Below are 26,647 nucleotides of genomic sequence, written 5' to 3'. Positions count from 1 at the left end.
GATATATGCAGGGCTTGATTCTCTCTCTACTCTCATTTAACATCTACATGAAGTTGCTGGATTAGGTCAGTTGATAGCATGGTATAAGGTATTATCAGTAAGATGATGATACCAGCTTTACATCTCCACCATTGGCTTTCTGTGTGATGCTCTGCTATCATAGCATCTGGAGACTATGGAAACTTGGATGAGGAATAACAGGTTTCAGCTGACTCCCAACAAGACTGACTTTGGGTATAAGAGTCCTCTGGTTTAGGAATTTTCCATCTTTAGTTCTCAATGGGGCTGCTCTATCCCAAACAGAACCTATCCACAATTTAGGAGTTCTCCTGGAGTCATAGCTATTGTTTGAAAAACAGGTGGTAGTTATGGTAAGGAGGGCCTTTGCCCAGTTTCATGTTGTGTACGATTTGTGCCCTTTCCTGGACCATGAGGCCCTGTTCATCCCACTCATCCTTTAGTCTCCTCTCAAATGGGCTACTGCAATGCATTTTACATGGGACTGTCCTTGAAACTACAGCTGTTATAAAATGTAGCAGCAGGACTAATTTTGTGCACTTCTTGATCAGCACATGTTATACCTCTGCTCCAAAGCTGCCAGAATGCTTCCAGGTACAAATGTATGTGCTGGCTGTAATCTATAAAGAGGAAGGAAGGAAGGAAGGAAGGAAGGAAGGAAGGAAGGAAGGAAGGAAGGAAGGAAGGAAGGAAGGAAGGAAGGAAGGAAGGAAGGATCTATCCCTAATTATTTCTACCCATTCCTTTAGATCTGGCAATAGAAACATACTCTGGATTCTGCTTATTAGGGAGTCCAATTTGGTGAGGCCCAGGAAGACAGTCTTGTCTGTCATGATGACTGTCCTTTGGAATATTATTCCCCCAGAGATCTGACTTGAACTGATCCTGTTAGTTTTTTGTAAGGCCTTCAAAATGGGTGGATATATAAAATTAATGAATGAAAGAATAAATGAGATGCTAAATATTTCTGTGAACTCCTAGTGACTTTAAGTAATAACCTTAACAGTTTGTGTTCCCAATTATGTGGTCTTTATTCCACCATTTCATAGCACTCAATAAAAATCTGCTGGAGTACTTAATTAATTGACTTGTTAATGACCCAGCTTTTTGGGGAAAATATCCTGATGCCTTTATTACTCAGCAGTTCTATTGCCAGCCACTATTCTTAAATCATTGTAATGTATGTTAATAGACGGTTTTCTATGCTACATCCTTATTAAGCTTCAGAAGCAGATATGTTGGGAAGAAAGCTGGAGCAGAAATTTCATGCAGAATGTTACCATCCATGATTTTTAGGAGAATAAGAATAGCCAATAACTATTCATTCCATCTGAACTAGTGGATCTATTTTTGGTTTAATGTCAACATATTTGATAATTCCTTGGATCACCAAGTACCAAGCTTACTTTTCAAAAACTTTAGCAGTAATTTAATTTTCACTATGACTTTCACATACAGAATCTTTACATCTAACATCTTCCTTCCTTCCTTCCTTCCTTCCTTCCTTCCTTCCTTCCTTCCTTCCTTCCTTCCTTCCTTCCTTCCTTCCATACCCTCACAACTTTCTCTTCCTCCCTTACATATTTCATTTATTTATTTACAATATTTAATAGCTCACCCAAATCAACAAGGAATCTGGGCAAGATACAATAAAACCATAAATATAAAAAGGGGAAAACATATTTATTAAAATCCCCAATAAACTTAAAATGCTTCATAGGCAACCCACAGTTTATTATACCTAAGACCAAATAACATTAAAACTGGAAAATACCATTTCAACTAGTTTAGAAAATGCCAATAGATTAGTATTTTTACCTGCAAGCAGGGGAGAGGGAGAGTGTTCCAAGAATAATAGCCATAACTGAGAAACTGTCACCTAATCCACAGTCTGGTGTCAGTCCACAAACAATTTAATATCATTAGGTATTATGGAATGTAGGATGCATTCTGCAAGAGCTGTAACATTTGTATGGTTTATATGACATAATGCTTGTATGATCTGAGATACAAAATGTTGCATCTATTGTGAAGGTATGCAACTCGATACCATTCAGTTATCATAGATAATTTCCACACTGGCCATATTCTATGGGTTATTTTTTTAATTTTCTTGTTAGCTACTGTATGTCTTAAATTGAGTTTATGGTCAGTCAGCAGGATGCATCAGTACTCACATGCAAAGACAATCTGAAAAAAAAAATCATACTACCGTTATTCTATAAAACAAAATTAACCACCCCATAGTATCTATCTATAGTGTTCTCAAATACATTGATCAGGCCTTTTCCAAAGATAGGATGCATCAATTAAATGGAACTTTAACTTTTAAACAGCTTTGCTACTATATGTGCAATATGGTTTTTACATTTCAAAGATAAATGTACAGACACAGCCCTTATGCCACAATTTCTACAACTCTTTACAGCCCTAATTTAAAGCAGAAGTGAAATTACTACGAAAGCAGAAGTTAAATCAGAGCTTTCAGGCACCAAATAAAATTGAAGCAATGGAGAAATGGCAGGATATTAGTTATATATTAACCAAATTTCTTAAATAATAAGCCACTAAATTGTGAAGTTACAGCACACATCTTAGAATATCCTTACAAGATTCATTGATTTTACATGCTATGAACAACCTACAATAAAAATGGTTTGAAAATATGTTTTGAAGATTTAAAAAAATAAAATTGCCTTTAAGACATGTTTGACCCTTATATGGACATATCTACCCAATTATCTTGACATGATACTAAAGTGTTTTTTTCTGGTTTATACTTTAGTCTGCAGCTTTGGGCATCCCAGATGACTGAAAACTGAATGAACTATAGAGTAAATATATTTAGACAAGTTGATTGCTAAATAGAAAAGATGACAATGAAGTACTGATTAAATTATTGGTTAAATAATTCCTATTTTGTAATTTGCTTTGCAAATTCACAATGGTCCAAGAATCCATGCCATACTAATACTGCTTAAATATCTTCTCTTGCAAAAGTTCTGGCTTGCAAATACCTCTGCAATGTTGAAATCTTCCTTCTTTTTCTTTAACACAGTGGTTCTCAACCTTTTTAATGCCGCGACCCCCAACCGGTCGTAAGTCGAGGACTACTTAACCGGTCGTAAGTCGAGGACTACTCAACTGGTACAGCACCGTTTGCAGAATGGGACTTTTGGCAGACTCAGCAGGGCAGAGACAGCCTGGACAATTCCTGGAAAGCCAATAGAATTCCTATTGGCTTATTGAAAGCCAATAGAATTAGACTCTATTCAAGAGAGTCTATTCTATTGGCTTTCAAAAGCCAATAGAATAAAAGGGAGTAGCACAGCTAAGGAAAAGGGGGGGGGAATGGCAGACTGCGTTGTTTGGCGACCCCCCGTGAAATGGTCGTTCAACCCCACATGGGGTCCCGACCTACAGGTTGAGAACCACTGCTTTAACAGATATTGGTGTCTATTGCCACACAGTCATTTAAACATTTTTAAAAATTAAAGCCAGTTCAGCTCAATTAAGTCTACTAGATTCAATAGAATTAAATCCAACTTAAATGACCTATGTAAATAAACCATATAATTTAACTACAGCGGAATGCTAACTGCACAGCAGAGCAAGGCAGAAGTGGTACTTGCAATTTGTTTCAGTAAGAAATGTCTGATATAAAATGCTGGAAACCTCTATCTTTTTCATTACAAAGCAATACATTTTACCCACACCATCTGCTCCTTTAAACAGAATTAGTGCAAGTTAGTTAGCATTACTGGATCTGAACTGCAAAAATCCAGACAACTAATAGATGGTAGCAAAAAGATGTAGAAAACTATCTGTTCATTTGGATTTCTGTAGTTCAAAATGGCATATCTAGTATTTCATTTTTCCTCTTCTTAAAGAAAGAACTATTTTTACCCCTCCAGTCCCCTGGCATTTCATGAGTTCTCCAGGATTTCTCAAAGATAATACATAAGGGGTCAGGCAAACCATTAGCAAGTGCATTCAATAGGACTCATCAGGACTTCAACATTTAATCTGAAAATAATTAGTATTCTCTGATCATGAATGTGTTTGTCTTAAGCTACCTATCATCCTGTCCCTTCATTATATTTTTCACAATTACCTGGTGAAACAGATTGAGCCAAAATAAGAATTAGGAAGCCTTCTCTAGTTGGAAAGCATGCATTTGACTTCATTTACCTTTAGCTTGCCTTAATCTCAAGAATTCCAACTTTCCCAAATCCCATTACTTCTACCTTGTCTATTAATGTTTTTCTACTTGCTAGGATTAAATGAAATATAGTTCATCTCATTGGATCTTCTACCACAAAGAAGAAATTTATCAGCAGGAGAAAAATAACCATTTGTTTCTGAGCAGATGTTGGGAAAACTATATATTTCCTTTACATTAAACTTCTTGCCTCTATGGAAAGATTTGCAAATAGCTTTTGAAAAGTAGCAAAACTACCTACTGGGAGGAGGAGAGGGCTGGTAATATAGACCTCATAGTCTCTATGGTCTTTCCAAGTTGGGGTTTCTGAGCTGGAGGATATTTTTAGCATATAGTGCAACTCTTCCTCTCTTTTTATTGTTACTATTCCCTTTGAACCTTCTATGTCCTTCAGCTATATTCCAAATACAGGATCTTTCACCTGCTTTCCATTAAAAGCTCTATTGAATCCTATTATTCTATTGAAAATTCAAGTTCCTCTTGTTTGCCTTAACAATAGACGTTCATAAATAGCAACAAAAATACAAATGTTATGAGCTTTATTTTTTAAGTTTAATAGGCCCCAATACTACCTCCTTCTACATGGCACACATAGTTTTCTGACGTCTACATCTTCTATTATCATTCAGACAATTTTAGATATTAAATAGATTCTTTGGATACCGTTTATAAATGTTTGCTTTGCAAGCTCCTGACCCGGTCAGGTACTAGACACCAAAGACATACTACAACTTAATTCACATATGGTATAATAATGGATTTTTGAAATCCTGACAGACTTTCTATTTCATCTGCACGGAACTCGGTTACCTTCCTACTAAGGTAATACCTATTTATCTGCTCACATTTGCTTGCTTTCAAACTGCTAAGTGGGCAGGAGCTAGAGCAGGAATAGGAACTCACCCTGTTATGTGGCACTTTGGTCTCAAACCCAGGCTGTCAGTTTTCCAGCAAACAAGCTCAGCTTCTTTAGCTGCTGAGTCTCAGACAATCAATAGCTTTTATTATACCACCCTAGCAATAAGAAATTACTTAACAAATGACTTCACAACTCAGAACAGACCCTCAATACACGCTTTAATGGAGATTCTTCATTCGGTTGAACTCTACTAATAAACTCCTCTTAATCCTAGAGATACTTTAGACTAAAAGTTTCACTCTGATCATGATAGCTGGATTTATAGATTTTATAAATCCAATCATTTGATAGGTACCAGATTGCTTTCTTTAGCTGAAAAATATGTATGCTTTCAGTCTTTTAATAATTCTTTTCTAAGAGCCACTGCTGCCTTATTCCCCCAGCAAAAAATTCTAACTGCTGATATAAATAATACTTGCATTAGAAATGTCAGAGAAACCTCTCTGTTATATTATGCTAGAACAGATTACAAACAGGCTGAAAGTTAAGCAATTAGGCATTCATACCTTTATCCTTTCCTAGCTCTCCTCTCCCCCAGAAAGGCAGCCTGACATAGGCTAATAATGGCTTCAGGAATACAATGTCTGAAACCACATATTAAGTAAATCTGAGCTCTTAAGCACAGATCAACACTGTGCAAAAATCTATATCTTGGGCAGAACTTCAGGTTGGGCTTATAAAAAGACCACGCTTTTTCTGCTGCAAGTCAATGTTTAAAATATTTATTACTAGCTTTCCTGTACTTTTGATCCTTTGTTGCTTCTTATCTGGAACTGTAACAGCAAAAGAATCAAAAATAAAGTGCAATGGAAAGTATATCATTAAAAATGAAATACAGGGCTATTTAAGGTTCTGGTTTGAAAAAAGAGATAGAATAAATTCTCTAAAACTAAGTTGTCTTTGCTGAGTTTTCTAAATTATATGTATAAAGTGAGAACAGTTTAATGTAGCAGTTAAAGGCACCAAGCTAAAAACTGGGAGAGCGTGAGTTTTAGTGTTGCCTTAGGCACAAAGCTAGCTGGGTGATCTTGGGTCAGTCACTCTCTCTCAGCCTTAGGAAGTAAGCAAAGGCAAGCCACTTCTGAAGATGTTGGCAAATAAACTGCAGGGATTTGTCCAGGCACTTCCCAGAAGTCAATAATAACCAGAAAGCACAAATAATAAAACATGGCTCCTAAACCAGTTGAATTGTTAAATTTTTGTAGATAAAGAATCAAGGTTTCACATGTTATCACTTAATTATGATACTCTTGGCATTGTTACCTTTCAAAAATACTTATTTGGAACAACATAGCATTGATTGAATGTGGCTTAACGTCAGTAATGGGATTCAGCCAGTTTGCGCCACTTCGGCAGAACCGGTAGCTAATTTTTTGTTGCCCAGGCCCAGAATGGACTTCCAGAAGCAGCATCCACACAGCGAACCGGTTGTTCGCATATTTGAACCCCACCACTGCTTAACATGTTATGTAAACCTGGCTGATTGAACCTGGTTCAATGTATTGTGCAAACTCCGAATGAGTTAATTCTGGCACCAGGTAAAGTTTTGGGAAGGCAGCTTTAACTGATGTACAATAGCCATTTTAGAACTCACTTAGGCTACCTTTATTATTTTTTTATAAATAACTCAAGGGGGTGAGCGTACCTACTACCCCTTCCTCCTATTATTTTTCCCAGAACGACAACACTGTAAAGTGAATTGGCCTGGCTTTCATGCCTAAGGCAGGACTAGAACTCAGTCTCCTGGATTTTAGGCCAATGCTTTATGATAAAAATACAATCATTTATTATATTATAGTAATTTCATAATTGCATCTAATTGTTTTTGTTTTCCTTTTCCCTCCCCACTCTTTTTCCTTTTATGCCACTATTTTTAAATTATAAACCTGGGGGCAAGTTTCTTTTTACTGGTCTACTCTGGAAACCTCTCTGATTGGGTAGTAAAAACAAAATGCTTCAATTAAATAGAGCTGATTTTCAATCTGATATAAATTCCATTGTATAGAATAAAGGATATCTGGAATTCACGGTATGACTGAGATTAGAAAACCATGCTTTCATTATAAATACATTACCTTATTTGCTATTGGGGACGTGTTGCAATTAACATTAATCTTATTATCAAATTATGGACATAATCTACAAATAATTCATGGTTGTTATTTTCAAAAGATTTATAAAAAGCAAATTCCTGGAATCAGGTATCATGGGAACACAGGAATAAAGAGAAATTTGGGACACCTTTGTTTAATAAACTCTTAATACATGGATTAATAAGTCATATATCTATTTCTTCTCCCAAAATTTCTTATGTTTGTCAGATCTCTCCAGGATTGGAGAAGAATAGCAAAGAAACAATTCTCTTTATGTTCAGATTAGTAATATTTATTGGGAAAGGGGTATTTGTTTATAAAATTTATGTAGCTAGCTAGGTCAGTCTCACCACAGGTGTCAATGCAAAACATTAAACAAGCAATAATAAGATAGCATTATAAGAAAGCTGAGGATAAAATCCAATTAAACCATATATGTTGGATCTACTAATAACCTGACCCCAGTGCCTCTAAGGAAAAAGTCATGTCTTCAAGATTTTTCAGAAAGCTAAAAAGGAGCATGGCTGCCAGGGTCTGGAGAGCATTTGTGGTGTGTCCGTGATTGTGTCTGAGTCTCTCTCTGTGTGAATGCTGTTCCATAAGACAGATGCTGTAATGCAGGCATGTCAAACTCACGACGTCACATGACGTCATGTGACATATCGGGACTTTTTCCCCATTGTTCTAACTGTCAGGAAGTTTCTCCTTACTTCTAGGTTGCTTCTCTCTTTGGTTAGTTTCCATCCATTGCTTCTTGTCCTGTCTTCAGGTGCTTTGGAGAATAGCTTGACTCCCTCTTCTTTGTGGCAGCCCCTGGGATATTGGAACACTGCTATCATGTCACTCCTCATCCTTCTCTTCATTAAACTAGACATATCCAATTCCAGCAACCGTTCCTTATATGTTTTAGCCTCCAGTCCCCTGATCATCTTTGTTGCTCTTCTCTATACTCTTTCTAGCGTCTCATCATCTTTTTTACATCATGGTGACCAAACCTGGATGCAGTATTCCATGTGTGGCCTTACCAAGGCATTGTAAAGTGGTATTAACACTTCATGTGATCTTGATTTTATCCCTCTGTTAATGCAGCCTAGAACAGACTTGAGCATTGGGCCCTAGTTAACAAGATGCAGTTCAGTGATGAGAAAAGTAAGGCCTTGAGCAGCCCTGAATCAGAAGGCATATAGCACATGGAAGAACTATACTGTCCAGCATGAATAATTTCTGGAAGAGTAATGATATTAGCCTCCCAACCAAATGTAGATTAGTTAACACAGTAATTTTTCCAACTGCTACTTATGGCTAGGAAACGTGGCCAACTAGGAGAAAGCCCATGGACTGCATAAATCACAAAGAAGTCCTAGACAGAGCTTCAACAAACATATCACTCGAAGCCAGGTTCACCAAACAAAGGTTATCATACTTTGGCCATATTGTGTGAGCTGACCCATTCAAAAAGTCAATCATGCTGGAAATGACCAGCGAGAAAAGGAGAAGGGGCCACGCTAGTATCCATTGGCTGGATGCTATAAAGGATAACATCGGGATGACCATGGCAGATCTGAAGGAGTTGATACAAGACAGGCATAGAGAATGCTGATCTATAGAGCGGCTGATTGCTGGACCTGACTGAATAGTTGACAATGATGACAGAGATAAATTAATTATATCAGAAGGGGACAAAGAATTGTACCTTTCTAAATGACCAAATTACTTTAATTTTTTACAATATATCCATTCATTCTGTCTGGAAGTTGAAGGCAACTGGACTTCTTTTTCTCTTTGGTATGAAATAGTCGCTGCTTATCCAAGTAGCTTTTTCAGTCCAGAAGATAAACAGTGAAACATTTCAAACCAAAAAGAAAAAAAAAGTCCAGTTTCCATGATTCAACTTCCAGAAAACTCTACATGGATGACTGAGAATCTTCATCAATCTGAGTAGAATTCATCAGTTCTAAAGAACTCTAAGTATTGCAATGTTCCAACAAATTTATGAGATGCTTAAGCTGAGTGATGATTTGTCAAGGTCTTCTGGAAGGACAGTCTGCAGCTTGATAGATGCTGAGGCAGAGTTTATCCTTTACAAACCTCTCACAAGTAGTTCTATTCTATATAATTACTGCAGCTTTTGCCTAAAGACACATTCTTTCCAATGGGTCGGAAGTTATATTGTGGAGAAGTTGACATCTAGTGTCCAGAGAAGAAATCACACTAGTGTATTTGGGGAGAATTTAATAGGGAGAATAGGATTGCATCTTATGCTTCCTTATCTACCATGAAATTATGGGAATAAAAATGGAAAATTATGAATGATTCTGGAACCCTCATGTCACCTTTACTAAAATAAAATGGCTAGGCTCTCCTTCCACTGCTGTAATACAAAGAAAAGATGAATATACAAGAATACAGATACAAGAATATAAAAAGCAAATTTCAATGATTCACTTATCTTAATTATTAGTTGAATAAACCATAATAGCCTGTTCTAAGTCATTAACCATGTGTTTCAAACTATAGTAGCTGCATACATTCATTGTGGTAAGCTATAACTAAACAACATATATGCATTAAGTATGAACCCAATTTCTAGAATTATCTAGAATTCTAGAACCCAATTAGCTAGATTATCCAGTGTAAGATTATTATGGAAAAGAACTAAACTAGGAGCTTATTTTTATGTTTTGGTATATCTATGAAGACAACATGTGATCTTAAAACAGATTTAATAATAATAATACTTAGAAAATATGTACATTGACAAAATTTCCATCTGTCAATTACAAAAGGCCATATACACCACAACCAACATAGAAATTATTTTTAATTATAGGTAATGCAATATTATAAGTGATAAATAAGGTGACATCCTGCAGGAATCATAGCAAAATTCTGAAATATTATCAATATGGGTAAGGATGTACTTATTATCAGAGTTAATAAGCACTAAATCTTTTGTGGGGAAGAGCTTGCATTAGAAAAGACTATGAATTTCAAAACTAAGAATTTTTCAAACAGAATGAAGTTACTAACTATAGCTTAATCGGATATGTATAATTAGAGATCAGCTTATCCACAGTTGCAAATTTCAGTCCTTTCTGAAGCCTGGCTATTCATACAGCACAATGTTATATCACTCAGATAAATAGCAATCATGCAGATGGTTCTCTAAAAAATCCTAATTATACAAAGAAATTTCAAACTCTTTCAATAAGAGCACATAAAGGGACCGAAGGAAAAAGAAAAACCAAATTCTATCATTCAAGCATTCTCAAAGCAGAAGACAGTGTCAAAATGAAAAACATTTATTTTATATGATAACTATAAAACATATTCTAAGCTAAATCTTCATACATTTCCTTGGTTATATTTACCCGTGTTATTGAACATGTCTCATTTTAAAGTCACTTTTAGACTAATCATTACCAGTAATTTTCACAGGCAGAATTAATTAGAATATTCAGTTTGCAGAATGGTTGCCCACCAGAAATATATACTCAGTTCAATACACTTACCCCCAAATCTTTTGTTCAGAATGGTACTTACCTGAAAAAGAAAAAGAAAACAAAGTATGTAAGAAAGGACAATAAATAAATATCTTTAATCTGCCGGTTTGCCCCCTAGATGAAACTGTGATAATGATGAAGATGTTTGTTTAATTTTTTCAAATGTACAGTCTGACATATTGGATAAGCACTAATCTAGTTAGGCGTACATTCCACTGAATTCAATGGAGTTTACTCCCAATAAATGTATATATAATTGCAGTAAAAACTGTGGTAGTTAAATTTCAAAGTAATGTTTTATTTTATATACCAGGCAACACAGTAAAGTTTTCACTATGCTTAAAAATTCATCCGTTGATCCTTCATCGACAGATACATCCATTATAACTGTAATTCAGATTCAACTTTAATTGGAAAAATCTATTATTTTCATTGGCAGGAGAATCCCAATTGGAGCAACTTAATATCTATTGCAAAGAACAAGCACAGAACATTCAGTCTGGATAAAGTCTGCAACGGATTAAAGTTATTCTACTGCCAACATCCCTACCACCATTACACACCAGTAATAGGTAAAGCAAAGCAGTGATCTATTGCCAAACTTAATAATAAAGAGTTGGTTGTAGAATGCAAAACAAATCCAATATTTTATTTATTATAGCCCATTTATTTATCTGGGAATTTGAGCAGCATATAAGGGACTCCCTTATACAGTTCTCATAAGAACGATCCTACAAAATTCATGGGCTTAGCAATGAAAGCCAGCTGTGTGAATTTGGAACAGTCAATTTCTCTCAGCCAAACTCACCTCATAAAATTGTTGTTGTGGGGAAAAGAGGAGGAGGAAGATGTGTTGGATATGTTTGCCACCTTGAGTTATTGGTAAAAATAATAAAGGTGCGGTATAAATAAATGAAAATAAAATAGATTATATTGAATGTAAGTGACAGGCTTAAGTTACCCAGCACTCAATTGGGAAGTCTAAAACTTCCTGGCATAAATCTAATACTATATTACATCAGTTCAATAACTAAATAAAAAGAACTTCTGCAAACTCTTTGTCTCCAAACAAATTAATATACTGTGCTGAAAATTCAAAGACATAAGAAAATGAACATACAAAAAAATCCTCTATCTGGTTCCAGAAGCAAAAAGCTGGGCTACAAAGTTCAGTAAAGCTAGTTCATTCTACAGTTCATATTAGCATACTAATGTTCCAATCTAAAAAGGTATTCTGCTTTCATTCTTAAACAGGTATATGTATAATTTTTAGTAGGCATTTTTGTGATCTAAATACTATTATGAAATGAGTCTACTGCTGTTTTCTTTTCAGGTGAGGTTTTTTTAAAAATATTTTTTGCAGATACATGTAAGAAAATCTATTTTCCAAGATTTTTAGCAAATGCCAGCAGGTAATCAAGGTCATGAAAGGAAGAACAAAAGATTGAGAGGAGTTTAAAAGGGGGAGAGTCTTAAATAAGTAGCCCCATGTAATTTCCCCCCTCCTTTTATTAGAGTCCTTTCAGAACTGTAGATGACAAAGGCTCAGAAGATGATGAGTGGGATAAGAATTAAAGGTCCATTCTGACTGGGAAGGCATTGACACACACCCGGCATTTGAAAATCCATTCTTCTTTTCATACCTTCTGTTGCTATCATGGCTGCTATTGTCAATAGCCAAAAATTGTTGTTGTTTTTCCCCCTTCTGTTTACCATATTGCCTTCCCCTGTTTACTGTCCCTTGAAAACAAAGGATGACAGGTTCAATTATATACACAAAAGTCTTTTTATTCCCCATGCATCTGGCTCATATAACTTCAATTCACTCTCAGGGAACTGGCAGATATTAAGCCAAGCTGACAACAAGCTCTAAACTGCCAATGTGCATTTCTGCTGTATAAAGGTGCCAAAAGTCCTTTGTTAGATGCAACAATGTGTTTATATTCTGTGATTACAGCATAAGCTGACACCAACATATTCATTCCTAGTTCTCAATGGACCACCCGTTTCTCCTCTATAGATATTCCTTTCAAGGGTGCCTTTTCAGGTTCAGACATTGTACTCATTGTGCCTCCGCTGTTAGATCAAAGAGGACCCTATCATTTTCTACCTATTTCATATAAATAAAGATCAAACTGAAGGATTTAATATCCTGTATGTAAATATACTGCTTTTTATAGAGAGAATACTAGTTTAGCTCAGGACTGCAGTTAACTTATTGATTTTAAAAATGGAATACTGTATGCATCACCCTAAAATGGGAATATTATATTTGTTCTAGATAATGTGCATAAATTTAAAAATGGTGTGCCAAACCTTACTTCTACCTTTTAGTACCTTACTTGTACCTCAGCTAGTCGCACTGAGGTCTGATGATTAAGAAGTCACCTATTTTTTCAACTGTACTATACTGTATATTAATTTTGGCAGTACTTTTATGGATGGGATTTACAATTTTTACCCTGTTGTAGTTATAAGGGGACTGGGAGGTAGGTCATCTCTTCAAAATTTTTCAGTCTTCCTGGCTTCTCAAACTTCAGTTCAGTCCCAAGGGAAAGTAGGACATGGGAATTATTTTCAGAAACCTTTTTGGGATTAAGTAAGAAATGCAGGCAATCACAGATGGGAGCTCAGAATAATGGAGGCATGTGTAGCTAGAAATAAAGAATAACAAAATCTTTATCAAAAGAAATAAAGACTTCTAAAGAGAAAGGGATAGGAGAACCAACAAACTTTGTGAAAATAAAGAAAAATTGAGAAAAACCAGAGATTCAAAATTTATTTATTTATTTAAGAAAATGTATTTGTTGTTGTTGTTGTTAATTGCGAAGTCTTGTCCGACCCATCGCAACCCCATGGACAACGTTCCTCCAGGTCTTTCTGTCCTCTACATCTTCTGCAGTCATTTAAGTTCACACCTACTGCTTCAGTGACTCCATCCAGCCATCTCATTCTCTGTCGTCCCCTTCTTCTATTGCCCTCAATCTTTCCCAGCATTAGGCCCTTCTCCAGTGAGTCCTTCCTTCTCATTAGGTGGCCAAAGTATTTGAGTTTCAACTTCAGGATCTGGCCTTCTAAAGAGCAGTTGGGATTGATCTCTTCTAGGACTGACCAGTTTGAATGCCTTGCAGTCCAAGGGACTCGTAGGAGTCTTCTCCAGCACCATAGTTCAAAGGTCACCCAACTCACTCTCAGTGATACTGGGTGACTTACAAAGATTAAAAAATATATAAAAACAATAAAAAGCCCCCCACCCATCCTCCTGGAGACAACAATCAAATAAGCCACTTGATGGGCTCCATCCCACTCTGAGATCTCCAGGTCCATTGGCAAAACTGGGTTTTCAGGGCCTTGGGAAAGATGTCAAAGTGGGGGCCAATCTTATCTCCGCAGAGATGATGTTCTATAGGGAGAGAGCCACATCAGAGAAGGCCCTTCTTCTGGACCCACTGGATGGCTGACCTTAAGAGAAGGGACTTACAGCATCCCCTGCCTTCACACTATGGTGAGTCAAGTAGATGTGACCAGGAAAAGACAGTCCTTCAAATAGCCTAGTTCCAAGCTATATAGGGCTTTGAAAGTGACCAGCCCTATATAGCTTGGAACTAGCACCTTGATTTGGACCTGGAAGAAATTGGCAACCAGTGCAGCTGCTGCAGGACAGATGGTACATGTGCACGAGTTTAGGATAACTCACCAAGGCCAGTTCACTGTGGCCAACTCATCATGGTCAACTTGCCATGGCCAACTTGCCACAGCAAACTCGCCACAGTGAACACACTGTGTGACAACTCACCATGGCTAACTCACCACAGGATAACTTGCTGCAAGTCAAGAATTACACTAATATGTTTTAAATTATTTTAAATATTTTATAAAATTAAATTGAATTATCCTGCAGTGAGTTGTCCTCCAGTGAGCTGGCCATAGCAAGCTGGCCACAGTAAACTGGCTGTGGCAATTTGGCTGCTGTGAATTGGCCGTGGAAATTTGGCTATTCTGCATGTGCACATATAGGTCTACACAAAAGCATGCATTTTGAACTAATTGAAGGTTCCTGATACTTTTCAAGGGCAGCCCCATGTAGAGTGTGTTTCAACAGTAATAGTCAAGATAGGAGGTGATTAGTGTGTGAGTGATTCAGAGCAGGAAGTTTTGGTCCAGGAAAGATCGTAACTGGTGCACAACCCACAGCTCTGCAAAAACCCTTCTGGCCACAACTGCTACGTGCTCAAGCAGGAGTCACAAACCCAGAAGAACCCCCAGATTATGCACTGAGTCTGTCCAGGGCAGTGTCACACCATCTAAGACCAGAGATGGCAATGTGCTACAGGCATAGATGGAGAAAATGTTATGCATCTCATCATAATGGGAAACAGGTCAACCAAATGACAATTTGGCCTACTTAGATCTTCCAATTTTTGCAAGGGATATGGATTGGATAATCCTTAAAACAGAGGAAAATTCCAAAATAATGAGTCCACATTTACTCCAAAAGAAGGTAAATCTGTATTTAAGATGTTTCCCATAAAAATAAAATAGACAGAGAGAATAGAAAAAATAAAACCCTAGTAAGACCACACCTGGAATAGGAGAGCCAATTTTGGTCACCATATAACAAAAAAGATGTTGAGAGTTTGGAAAAAATTCAGAGAGGAGCAACTAAGATGATCAAAGGCCTGGAGACTAAAACATACGAAGAATGGCTACGTGACTTGGGTTTGGCTAGTCTAAAAAAAAGAAGAAATAGGGGAGACATGATAGCAGAGTTCAGTATCTGAGGGGCTGCCACAGAGCAGAGAGGGCCAGATTGTTCACCAAAGCACCAGAGGGAAGGACAAGAAACAACGGCTGGAAACTGATCAAAGAGAGAAGCAACCTGGAACTAAGGAGAAACTTTCTGACAGTGAGGACAATCAACCAGTGGACAGCTTGCCCCCAGAAATTGTGGGCACTCCATCACTGGAGATTTTTAAGAAGAGCCTAGATATTCACCTGTCTGAAACGGTCTAGGTTCTCCTGCTTGACTGGGGGGCTGGACCAGAAGACCTCCAAGGTTCCTTCCAGCTCTATTCTGTTCTGTTCTGTTCTATTCTAAAAGCTCATGAAATAAAAAAAATGATGGGTTCTTGATCCCACTCTTTTCCATTTGTAAACCAGATATTATAATCTTTCTGCTATTAATAGCATTTGGTAAAGTGACTTAACTGAAGCAGTGTAAAGTGTACTTTGGAAATGGAGCAGAAAGACATATCTTGAGGTCCCTTGATGATGACTGGGGAACTAATAAAGGGCTACATTATCCTTTTTTGTTGTAGCCAAATTGTTGTTAATATATTTTGGCAAGAGTCCAACTATACAGTATAGATAAGCCCACAGTTTAACCAACCTCTTCCTTGTCTTTCTATAAAAAAATAAATAATTTAAACTCTTTTAGATCAGTCAACTTTTTACAACCCTGCAGCCTTTTGAGAACTGCAACGAACAAGTGGCAGGCAAGCACGTGTGCATGAAGCTGCATTTGTGCAAGCGGTGCCTCCACATGAGAAACCACCCCTTTCTCACCACAGCCGCCCCCGGTCCACAGAGCTGGAAAGGTTGGGGACTGCTGTTTTATAATCATGAGTATTTTTGTTTATGCATTTTTTTACACTGTTCTAGACAAAATAATTAAAACCCAGAAAAAAAACAGATTTGGCACAGCTGAATCCTTTTTTGTAGCCATGTCTGTATCAATTACATTTGTCAGTGAACATGAGGAGAGGACTTTCAAGACAGATAAACTGGATGTTACTTTATATCTTTCCTTGGTTGTAAGCAATGTTAAATTCACATTCAAGGTTCAAAATGTATCATTGTATTTTTTAAGCCTCCTATTTTTATGAATGCTAATTCCAACAGCCAATGTCCTGTTTCCATTTCTATCCTAAGCAAGATACACAAATCCATCATGTACTGGAAAATACAACAGAACTAAACAGGCTTTATATTTATAAAACATGAGATAATTTAAAGTTTTAGGTGGGTATCAGTTCATCAGAACTAAATTAAATTAAGTTAATGTATTTACCTCCAAATAGCCATCATAGCAAAGTTGATATAAGGAGCTTTTTCAGCCTTGTTGAACTGCAAAATCTGGCAGTGTCCAAATTACAAAACACAATGCCTGCCATATTGCCCACGGAAACTATTTGCCAAATAAACAATATTAGCTATTTGAGTTGACAAACAACTTTAAAAAAACTTGCAACTATTGAAATATTTATATTAACCTAATTCTTCTCTGAAGAGCCTTGCATTTTTAATTTGTTTTTAACGTGGTCAACTTGGCAGGCCATGTTTATTTACATTATATTTGACATTGCAATCCTATGCATTCCAGTAAAAAAACATTTTATGTTCAAGAGCTTTTACTCCCAAGTTTATAGTAGAAGTTTATGGTAGCAAAAAAAACCCCATAAAAAATAGTTAATTGTCCACAAAGAATGGCAGATTCAATTCACTGAATGGTAATCTCTACCAAACTTCCAGAGGCACTTTTTCTGCCTCTGTGAATGTACTCCAATGAACATTAGCTGTCCTCTTTCACTGGCAGATCAGTTCATTCTAGCAATTCAGTTGACAGCCTGCCAGCATTTTTCCATTTTACTAGCCAAAAAAACATTATGGTTCTTCATAGCAACCAGAGGACTAAGATGTTTCCCAAGAGCTTTAGTAGCAGCTGCTCAACTATGCCTAATGTTGTCTGCTATTATAAAAGAGAGAGAGAGAGAGAGAGAGAGAGAGAGAGAGAGAGGGAGGGAGGGAGGGAGGGAGGGAGGGAGGGAGGGAGGGAGAGAGAGAGAGAGAACAGAGATTGGATCTTTCATTATATCCATGTAATAACTGTAAAATACAATTGTTTTGAATGTTCTATAATACAGAATCATTGCTACACTGATCTCATATTATTTAAAGGTAGGGAAAAAAGTAGAAAATTTCAGTAGGGGTTCTGTCTAGTAGCTAAAAAATAATGCACAGCTAGGTACATTGAATCATAAAGAAGAGAGTGAGCAATTCCTGAGAAAGTACACAAGTTCAGGATATAAGTAAAACATTTAGTTTTTTGCAACATATTTTATAATATATTATGTTGCATGAATATTTTGTACAAGTAATATTTTAACACTCTCCAGGCCTCTCCTATTCAGAAGTTCTATTAAATTCAACAGCTATGAATAGATATATCATAAATGAAACTACATAAAATGTTACTGAAATTCTCTATATGCATGCATTTTGCAGAATGATCGCAGTTGCATATATAGGAAAAAGAAGTTTACAGCAATTTCCAGCACTCAAATTAGCTCATACAAATATATCTAATTAACTATTCTGGTACCTATGAAATACTTAGCAACCACCATGAGTCATTTCATTTACCCCTGACCTAACAACATATTTTAATAGCGTCAAAGTGGAATATGAGAAGGAAAAGCAGGCACTTCTGAAGCTTTGCTACTTCCATTAAATAATGATGATGATGATGATGACGATGATCATAATAATTTGAGCAGGTCTGATAGAGTTCAGTTTAATTTAGCTTTTTTCAACCTTTTCTTTTTCAATTAATAGCAAAAAAGTAATATGACATTTTCTCTGATTGTTGATTTACACATTTAATTATGTGTTCTAATCTATCTCCCTTGCCAGGATGTAGTTCTATATTTTTTTTTCTTTCACATTTGTTTATATGCTGTATATCAGCACTATGATTCCAACTAGTTTCTTTTCAAAAAGCCTATTTAACACTTGAATAATAATTCTAAAGAAATTAGGACATATTCCTATAATGTTTTAAATTATACTAGATATAAGTTTTGAGAAGTGTAATTACCCACTTCACCACCTATACAATTGTTTAAATGTATATTGTAATTCTGATGGAACAAAGCTGCTAAGTTCTACCATTATGTTTCCAGACAAAATCTTTTCTTTGATAAGATTAAATGTGGTGAGAACTGTCTGAAATGAAAATATTAAGTATGAGCAAGACTGGCTAATACTTAATATTTTAGCTGATGTTAAATGATAACGCCAAGATAGGAAACTAACTGCACTTGACTAGCTATACAAAGGCAATGATTGTCTAAACCTTTTCAAACATTGCCCAATATATAATTAATTACTAAATATTAAATATATTTATTTGAAAGAACTGTTACACTGAATTTCTATACTAATGATTTGTAGCAGTTAAAATTCTTTGCAGCTCAAAGTATGAATGATAACCTGAGCTTTCAATATTTTTAATTAAGAAAATTTATCAAATTATGACTTTCCATCCTCCTCACTTTAATACATATTTGACTTAGAATAAATCTGGATTACAGATCTCAATGCAAATTCAGTCGACCCAAATATTAGATAGTACAAATGTAGTGGCAGGTACTATAGAGATTTGAGGGACTGAGTTGTGTCACAGAACCTATCTCACTTCTTAAATGAGTTTGTTTTTATTAAATGACAGTGGAAAATGAGGGAATGGCAAACCACTTCTGAAAAAAAAAACTTGCCAAGAAAACTGCAAGATTTTGTCCAAGCAATCTCTGTGAATTGGACACAATTGAATTGGGGGGGGAGGGGACAATGGAAGAAACAATTCCATTGTAAGCATTGAGAAGGATTTGAGGATCTTCCAATTGACTTTTGCATATGGACAGAAAAGAACACAACCTTGATTTTTAGTACATGGGGTAAACTGGCTTGGGCTGAATTCAATAGTTAAATTAGTTCTGAGAGAAAATTATCCTTGGAATAAAAGGGGCTTAATGCAAGTATCCTGTTTATGGTTTTGGCCATTGGTCTATCCCACGGGTCAGCAACCCGCAGCTCTGTAGCCGCATGCGGCTCTTTGAGCCATCTCCTGCGGCTCTGGAGCCTCCTCCACCATTTGGAGAGAGAGGGGGGGGCACTTGTGCTTCCCTTCTCCCTCTCTCTCTCTCTCTCATGAGGACTTGCCCCCTCGCAGGGCTCTTGATTGGCCCTGAGCCGGGTGCCCCACCCCCTGGGAGAAAGGCAGCCAAGAAGCCCTTTCTGGGGCTGGCCCCATCTGAGACGCATGTGGCCGGAGAGCCGTGTGGGGAAGCCCTGGGATCCCCGCTGGGAGCAGTCTGCCAGAGCCTCCGCTGAGCGGGCCAGCTCTCCTGCAAGCTGCAGCCCCAAGGGAGAGCAGCCCCTACAATCCTCAGCCTGCACGACCCTTGGCCAAGCAGCAGAAGACCCAGAGACGGAGGGTCAGTGGCAGGGGGGAGGGAGGGGGCTCCAAGTCCACAGACTGCCGCCATGAAGCAGCTGCGGGGCAGGTGGTGTGCCACCCCAGCTTACCTGTACCAGTCAGAGGGACTGGCAGGGGCTGGTCCGGCAGAGCAGCTGCAGAATTGCAGCTGGGGCCAGCGGGCTATGCGGCACCAGCCCCCCAGTGGCCTGCCGCAGCTACGTCTTATGGGCGGAGGGCGAGCCTGGGCAGTGCGAAGTCATGGCTGGGGCGGTGGCAGCTTTCTCACCCTCCTCCCCTTCCTCCCCTTCTTCCTCCTGCTGCCCCCCCGGGTGGCTGTCTTGGCTGGGCCGCGGCGGCAAGGACATCGCTCCCTGGCCCATCCCCAGGCTGCTCCCTGGGCAGCCGAGCCAGCCACGCCTCTTCCCGGGTCAGGTGGCAAACATAGCTGGGGCGGCAGCCACTGGGGGCATCACTTCCTGGGCCATCCCCGGGCCGTTCCCTGAGCAGCCGAGCTGGCCACGCGTCTCCCGGGGCCAGTCAATGGTGCCCAGGTGCCTTTCAGCACCTTCTGCTGCCTCCTGCTCCCCTTCCCTTCCCCTTCGGCGTCGTCTGCCTTTCATTCTCTCTCTCTCTCCTCACCTAGAGAGAGAGAGAGAGAGAGGGAGAGGGAGAGGACAGAAAGAGTGAGAGAGAGGAAAGAGAGAAAGAGAGAGAGAGACAAGAAAGAGAGCGTGAAGAGAGAGAGGAAAGAAAGAGAGAGGAAAGAGAGAAAGAGAGAGAGGAAAGAGAGACAGAAAGAGAGAGGGAGAGGAAAGAGAGAAAGAGAGTGAGAGAGAGGAGAGAGGGGGAGAGGAAAGAGAGAGAAAGAGAGGAAAGAGAGAGAAAGAGAGAAAGGAAAGAGAAAAGAAAGAGAAAGAGAGAGAGGAGAGAGGAAAGAGAGAGAAAGGAGAGAGAGAGAGAGAGAGAGAGGGAGAGGAAAGAGAGGAAGAGAGAGGAAGAGGAAAGAGAGAGAGATGGAAAGGAAAGAGAGAAAGAGAGTGGGAGAAAGAGGAAAGAGAGAGAGTGAGAGATGAAAGAGAGATGTGTCTAGGTTCTTGGGCAACCAAACAAAAGATGTCCACTGTCTCCTTTTGAGATATGCTTTAATTTCTGAGCTTAAAGTAGTTAGCAAGAGACTTCTCTTTTGTTCGAACATTTCTGTTGAGGTTCTTGGAAACTTTAAAGCAGTGTTTCTCAACCTTGACAATTTTAAGGCATGTGGACTTCATTGCTGGCTATGGAATTCTGGGAGTTGAAGTCCACATGCCTTAAAATTGTCAAGGTTGAGAAACACTGCTTTAAAGGAAAGAGAAGGGAAACTTTGCGCAATATACAACAATTAGAACTAAATAAAGAAACAATTCTGGAAGGCAAACATAATCCTATAATTGGCCATGTAATTATAGAACTTGGAGGGCATGTTAAGATTTAGAAAACATTTTCACAGCTCATGTTTGCAAATGTATTGGATCTCTTAGGATGATTCTCTATATTAGAAACTGGTCTCATGTACAGTATCTTAAAATAGAGGAGTCAGATGTGTTCTTATATGTGATATGGCCCAATTTTCTGCTTAAAGCAGGAATATGCTAAATCATCTCTAAAAGTGGTCATCTAGCTTCCTTTTGAAAACTTCCAGTGAGAGGAAATCCACCCCTGCTCCAGGTGAACAGCAAGGAGGAGCCCAACATTACTCTAGGTGACTATTCCACAACTTTAACAACTGTTGTGATTAATTACTTCCACATAATATTCAGTCTGAATACTCTTACTTTTAATCCATTGGTTTTTGTTGTTATTATCTGTTTGCAACAATGTGAAGTCACAGCTGACAGTTCTTTACCTGATGTTGATCTTCACATGCATCAACTTCTTCCCAACAACCTAGGATGTCATATTATTATTTAAATGTATATGCCACCCAATTCTTAACAATCATCACAAAAATTACAATAAAATTAATAAAAACCTTTTAGCAGATTTTAGCAGAGAATAGATCCAGAAACTTGCATATTTCTAAACTGCTTAGGTTGCTTGATTGATCTTCCTTTTACCACTCTGGTAGCTCTTCTTGAAGACTGCTGAAGCTTCTCCACAATTCTATTAATGTGAGGATTGTTGTTGGAAGGATGGAGAAATGAGGAGCTTGAGAAATGACCATTTTATAAAGAATAATTGCAGTGGACCTGGAGCAGCCCTTGACAATTAAAATGCAAAGTATTCCAAGCATAACCTGATCAATGCAGAATACAATGGAAATATTACTTTCTGTGAATTTGAATGTAATCTTTCAGAGTTGTGACTACACTGGTCTTTTAAGTGCCACCATATTTAACCCATATTTAAGGCTCGTTTGTGTACTCTGTTAACTATTAATTTTCCCAGTGGAAATCTGCAAGTAATGGCATATGGTCATCATAGAATCCCAGTGGAAGTCTATAAGAGATAGTGTCAGATTTAAAAATGGGAAAGACGGTTGTTCCCGCAGATTGAGGCTGCTGGAGTTGAATATCTAGATGGCTGCTCTTCTGGTCTGAAGAGTCCTTTCTCAGCTTTTCTGATTTTTTGAGATCTATCAAATGAGCTTTTCCTGAAGAGCCGAGGTGGCACAGCAGTTAGAGTGCAGTACTGCAGGCCACTTTAGCTGACTGTGTTCAGCAGGTCAGCGGTTCAAATCTCACCGGCTCAAGGTTGACTCAGCCTTCCATCCTTCCGGGGTAGGTAAAATGAGGACCCAGATTGTTGGGGGCAATGTAATATATATATACATTGCTTACTGGTGTACACCGCTTAGAGAGTGCTTGCACTTAAAGCGGTATATAAGTCTCATAAATAAATAAATAAATAAATAAGTGGCATTCCAGTGATAGAATATCTTTTATATTTCCATATATGGCAAACCTGCAGTCTTATTTTTTCAGTGCTAGACAAATACATTTTTATTCTTTGCATCATCTAGTTGCGTACTATAAGACATTTTATTGGTGCTATGTTGCTAGTTGTTTTTTTAATATGTTATTGTGATTCTCAGTTCTTCTTTTAAGTTGATTTATTGCATTGGTGTTTATGTTATTTCCTTTCACTTCCAGGAGAATGAAGAAAAATATTTGTCTTCATAATGAAAAAAGCAAAAGGCCTCTTATTCAGCAAAAATCTTTTTTTCCACACAGCACTGAGAATTTTATTTTTGTAAGTAGCATAAAACATGCAGCAGGATTTAAAAGGCATATAAACACTCAAAATGATAATGATATAAAAATGATTAGGAAAAATTGCAGTGAAAGATGAGCAAAAGAAGAAGGTTGTTGTTTCTTATTTATCTGAAATGGCAAAAATTTCGGCTTATCTGAAAGATCAAATGCAAGAGAAATATTTATTGGTGTGGAAAAGATGGATAAACTTTATACAGTACAAGTATGATATTAGAAAATATTATTTAGCTTTTGAATAATCTATATTTAAAGTTTAAGATAATGATTAAAAATGTAGAGTTGTTTTGTCTTTTTTTCTTTTTTTTCTTCTTTTTTTTATAAATATTGGAGTTAAAGTATTCAAAAATTTGTTTTTTGAATGTAGTTATATTCGTTTGAATTGTATTCAAGTTTAAATGGTTTTTTTTTTAAAAAAAAATTCTAGTTAACCCTGTATTCAGCTCTGGGAAGAAGGGGGGAGGGTTTTGGGGGGGGGCCTGGGAGGGAGTGGGTGAGGGATTTTATTGTAAAATTGTAAAAAATTATAATTAAAAAAAAAAAGAAGAAGAAGGTTGTGAAAATAAGTATAAGGAAGAAAAAGAAAAATAGGAGAAGCCGAACCTTTAGCATATAGTTTTCTGAACAAACTCCTAATTAAATTACAACCCTCCTCCAGTGACTAATGTGATGTTTACATCATGTTTGCATTGTATAATTGAATGAGTAATGCCTGGTGTAAGTCTAGTACCAGTAACAGGATACTGCAATGTAACCTCCTACCCATGATGAAGTCTATTATCCCCAACATATGCAAGAATTTGAATGGGGAAAAAAAAAACAATTGTTTGCTCAGCTGTGAAAATGAGAATTTGTTCAACACAAATTAATGTTATTATCAGGGTAAACCTATTGGAACAGAACATAGTGATGGAACACTAATCTAGAATGGTTCAATTCATAATTGGGTGTGAAATTATCAAATTCACACATTGTGAATATATATCAGAACAGCAAGAACACTAATTGTATATTCTTTGTAATATATTTTAGAACAAAGAAACACAAACTCCCTTCTATGAAAAAAGAACCTACTAAACAAAATTGAGCAAAATACTACATATTATATTAATGATTAAAGAAATATATAAATCTGGAATTCTATTTATCATTTTATAGTTCAAATCTGATAATTCAAGATTTCAAGCACTCAAGCCACTGAGACAAAATTAAGAAATGTAGAGCTGTTGCTTCTGAATTATCATATAATTTTTTTCTCTACTTCTAGAGAAATACTTAACACAATTTGATCTTCATCTAGAGGAATTTTAAAATAAATAAACCTGAAAGATTTATTTCTAGAAGAAGAGAAGGTAAAGAGAAAATCAAATCTAAATACTCATGTATTTGCTAAGTATAAATTAATCTTTTATCGTTTTTATAAGGCATTAATAATCTACATTTGAAAAGGGATCTCAGTCAACAATTCTCTTTTTCTCTCCCATATCTTTCTATCTGCATTTCAGAAAGAAAAGGCTCAGATCTGGCTCAAATTTAAAGAGAGTTTGGACAACCAAAGACTAGTCTTCTAGGCTGAGAGGGAAGACTCCTCTGATTGTCCAAGCAGCTGGGCTGCAGGTTATGGTATGTACAAAATAGGAAAGACATTTTGTTTTAGGCTTAGGGGTTGAACTGTTGCATTTCAAGTTTGAACTGTTGAATTTCAAGGTTGTTTTATATGAACACAGTATCTCTTGGAAGACTTAATACATACACACATACTCTGGTGTGTGTGTGTGTGTGTGTGTGTGTGTGTGTGCGTTCATGTGTATTATATACTTATTCAGTTGCCTTGGCCTTGAAAGAGAGGAACTGGTGAACAGACTATTTGCAGCACTTTTGGAAAAATCATTCCATATGATACTGAAATTCAAACAAATGAGGAGAAAAAAACCCTGAAATGTCATATATTTTGGACTTCAGGAAAGCAGATTTTATTGAACTCAGATGAACAGTGGACATCATAACCTGAAATTCTAAGAAAGATTGAAGTCAATGGTGTTGTAAAAATCCTAAGAGTGCAACCACCAGCAATTCATGTGAGAAAGAAAAAAAGAAAAGCCAAATAGTTATATAGCCAAATAGTGATTAATAAACAAAGAAGCAAAAAGAAGTTGTATCAGAAATGTGAACAGAAGCGGATAACTAAGAAGGAGTTATGCTGGTAACTCAAATCTGTAGGAATGGAAAGAGGAAGGATAAAGCTCAGCTAGCAAAATACAGTGAGAAGCATTTTTAGAGCATTTCAAAATAAAAAGAAGTGTGAAGGAAGCTGTTGCATGGAGGAAGTGAAGAGGTAATTATAAGAAATAGAAAAATAAATAAAAATAAACATTATCATCTTTTGGAGGAAAAAGAGAGCCTTTCGTAACATGACTAAGAAAAGGGAGAGATGCAGATTAGGACTGATAAAGGTATAATAATAATCTTCTTTTCTATTTTTAATAAATTCATATAATTACATCTCAAATTATTCAAGATGTTGGAGAAATGATCTCAGAACTACTGACTATAATCTTTGAAATCTCTCAGAGAGCTTTTAAGATGCCAGGAAACAATTAAACATAGTCCTAAGGTTCAAACATAGGAAAGAAGAAGACACATGAAACTATAAATAAGTTAAACATCTATACTGGGTAACATAGCATAGGAGTTTGGTAACTACCAAACAGCATATCTGTAAGCACTTAGAAAACAATATTACGGCACCATTTGTGGAATTCAGTTTGTCAAAAAATAATCTATTTTTATAATAAAATGGGGTATACTCAGGGAATATTTATTCAGTTTATTTAAAAACTGAAGAAAAAATTTGGCAATTATATCCTTGTGGGCAAGATGAATAATTGCAAATATAAAGTACTGTGGTCTAATAGGCTCTTCACTGGTTGTACAAGCACACCCAAAGAGTTCTCCTAAAAGGTTGTGCATTAACCTGGAGGGTTTATAAATGTTCTAAAGCACTAGTATCAAGATAGGGTCAGTGTTAAAATCATCAGGTTGATGGACTGAATGCCACAATGCAAACTCTGTCCATTTTGACCATGCATGTAATGTCAATGCATGTGCAATGTTCCATCTACCAGCTTATTGATTTTGGCTAACCTTCTAGAAATGCGGCTTCACTAGGTGATGGATTGAAAGAATGCTGATCAGATTCACAGATGACTGCAAGTAGGTAATTGGCTAAAGCTTCAGGAGGAAAAAAAATCAAAATTTAAAATAACCTCCACCGGACTGCTAATTGGTCAAATCATACAGGATAATGTTTAGAACATTTCCTACAACTGGGTAGGAAATGGCAAATCCATAGCTACAAGACTAAGGAGACTTAGCTTAGCAGCAG

The 26,647-nt window shown here is 37.1% G+C and overlaps 1 protein-coding gene across 9 annotated transcripts in view; it reads right to left on the bottom strand.

The window, feature by feature from the left end:
• The window catches only part of PDE4D (phosphodiesterase 4D), a 693,804-nt gene that overhangs the window by 327,145 nt on the left and 340,012 nt on the right, over window positions 1–26,647 (bottom strand). The window contains exon 1 of one of the 9 annotated variants that reach the window (XM_039320136.1): window positions 21,897–21,934. The exons of the other annotated variants lie outside the window; for them this stretch is intronic. Coding sequence (XP_039176070.1) covers window positions 21,897–21,919 — 23 coding nt within the window. The 5' untranslated portion in view covers window positions 21,920–21,934. Of the gene's footprint in view, window positions 1–21,896; window positions 21,935–26,647 lie in introns of those variants that run through there. 9 annotated transcript variants of the gene reach the window in all.

Source organism: Crotalus tigris, unplaced genomic scaffold, assembly GCF_016545835.1.
Source record: "Crotalus tigris isolate CLP2741 ecotype Arizona unplaced genomic scaffold, ASM1654583v1 scf7180000017604.1628558, whole genome shotgun sequence".
NCBI classification, from domain to species: domain Eukaryota; kingdom Metazoa; phylum Chordata; class Lepidosauria; order Squamata; family Viperidae; genus Crotalus; species Crotalus tigris.
The sequence above is the reverse complement of the archived record's forward strand: the minus strand, read 5'-3'. Positions and strand labels throughout refer to the sequence as shown.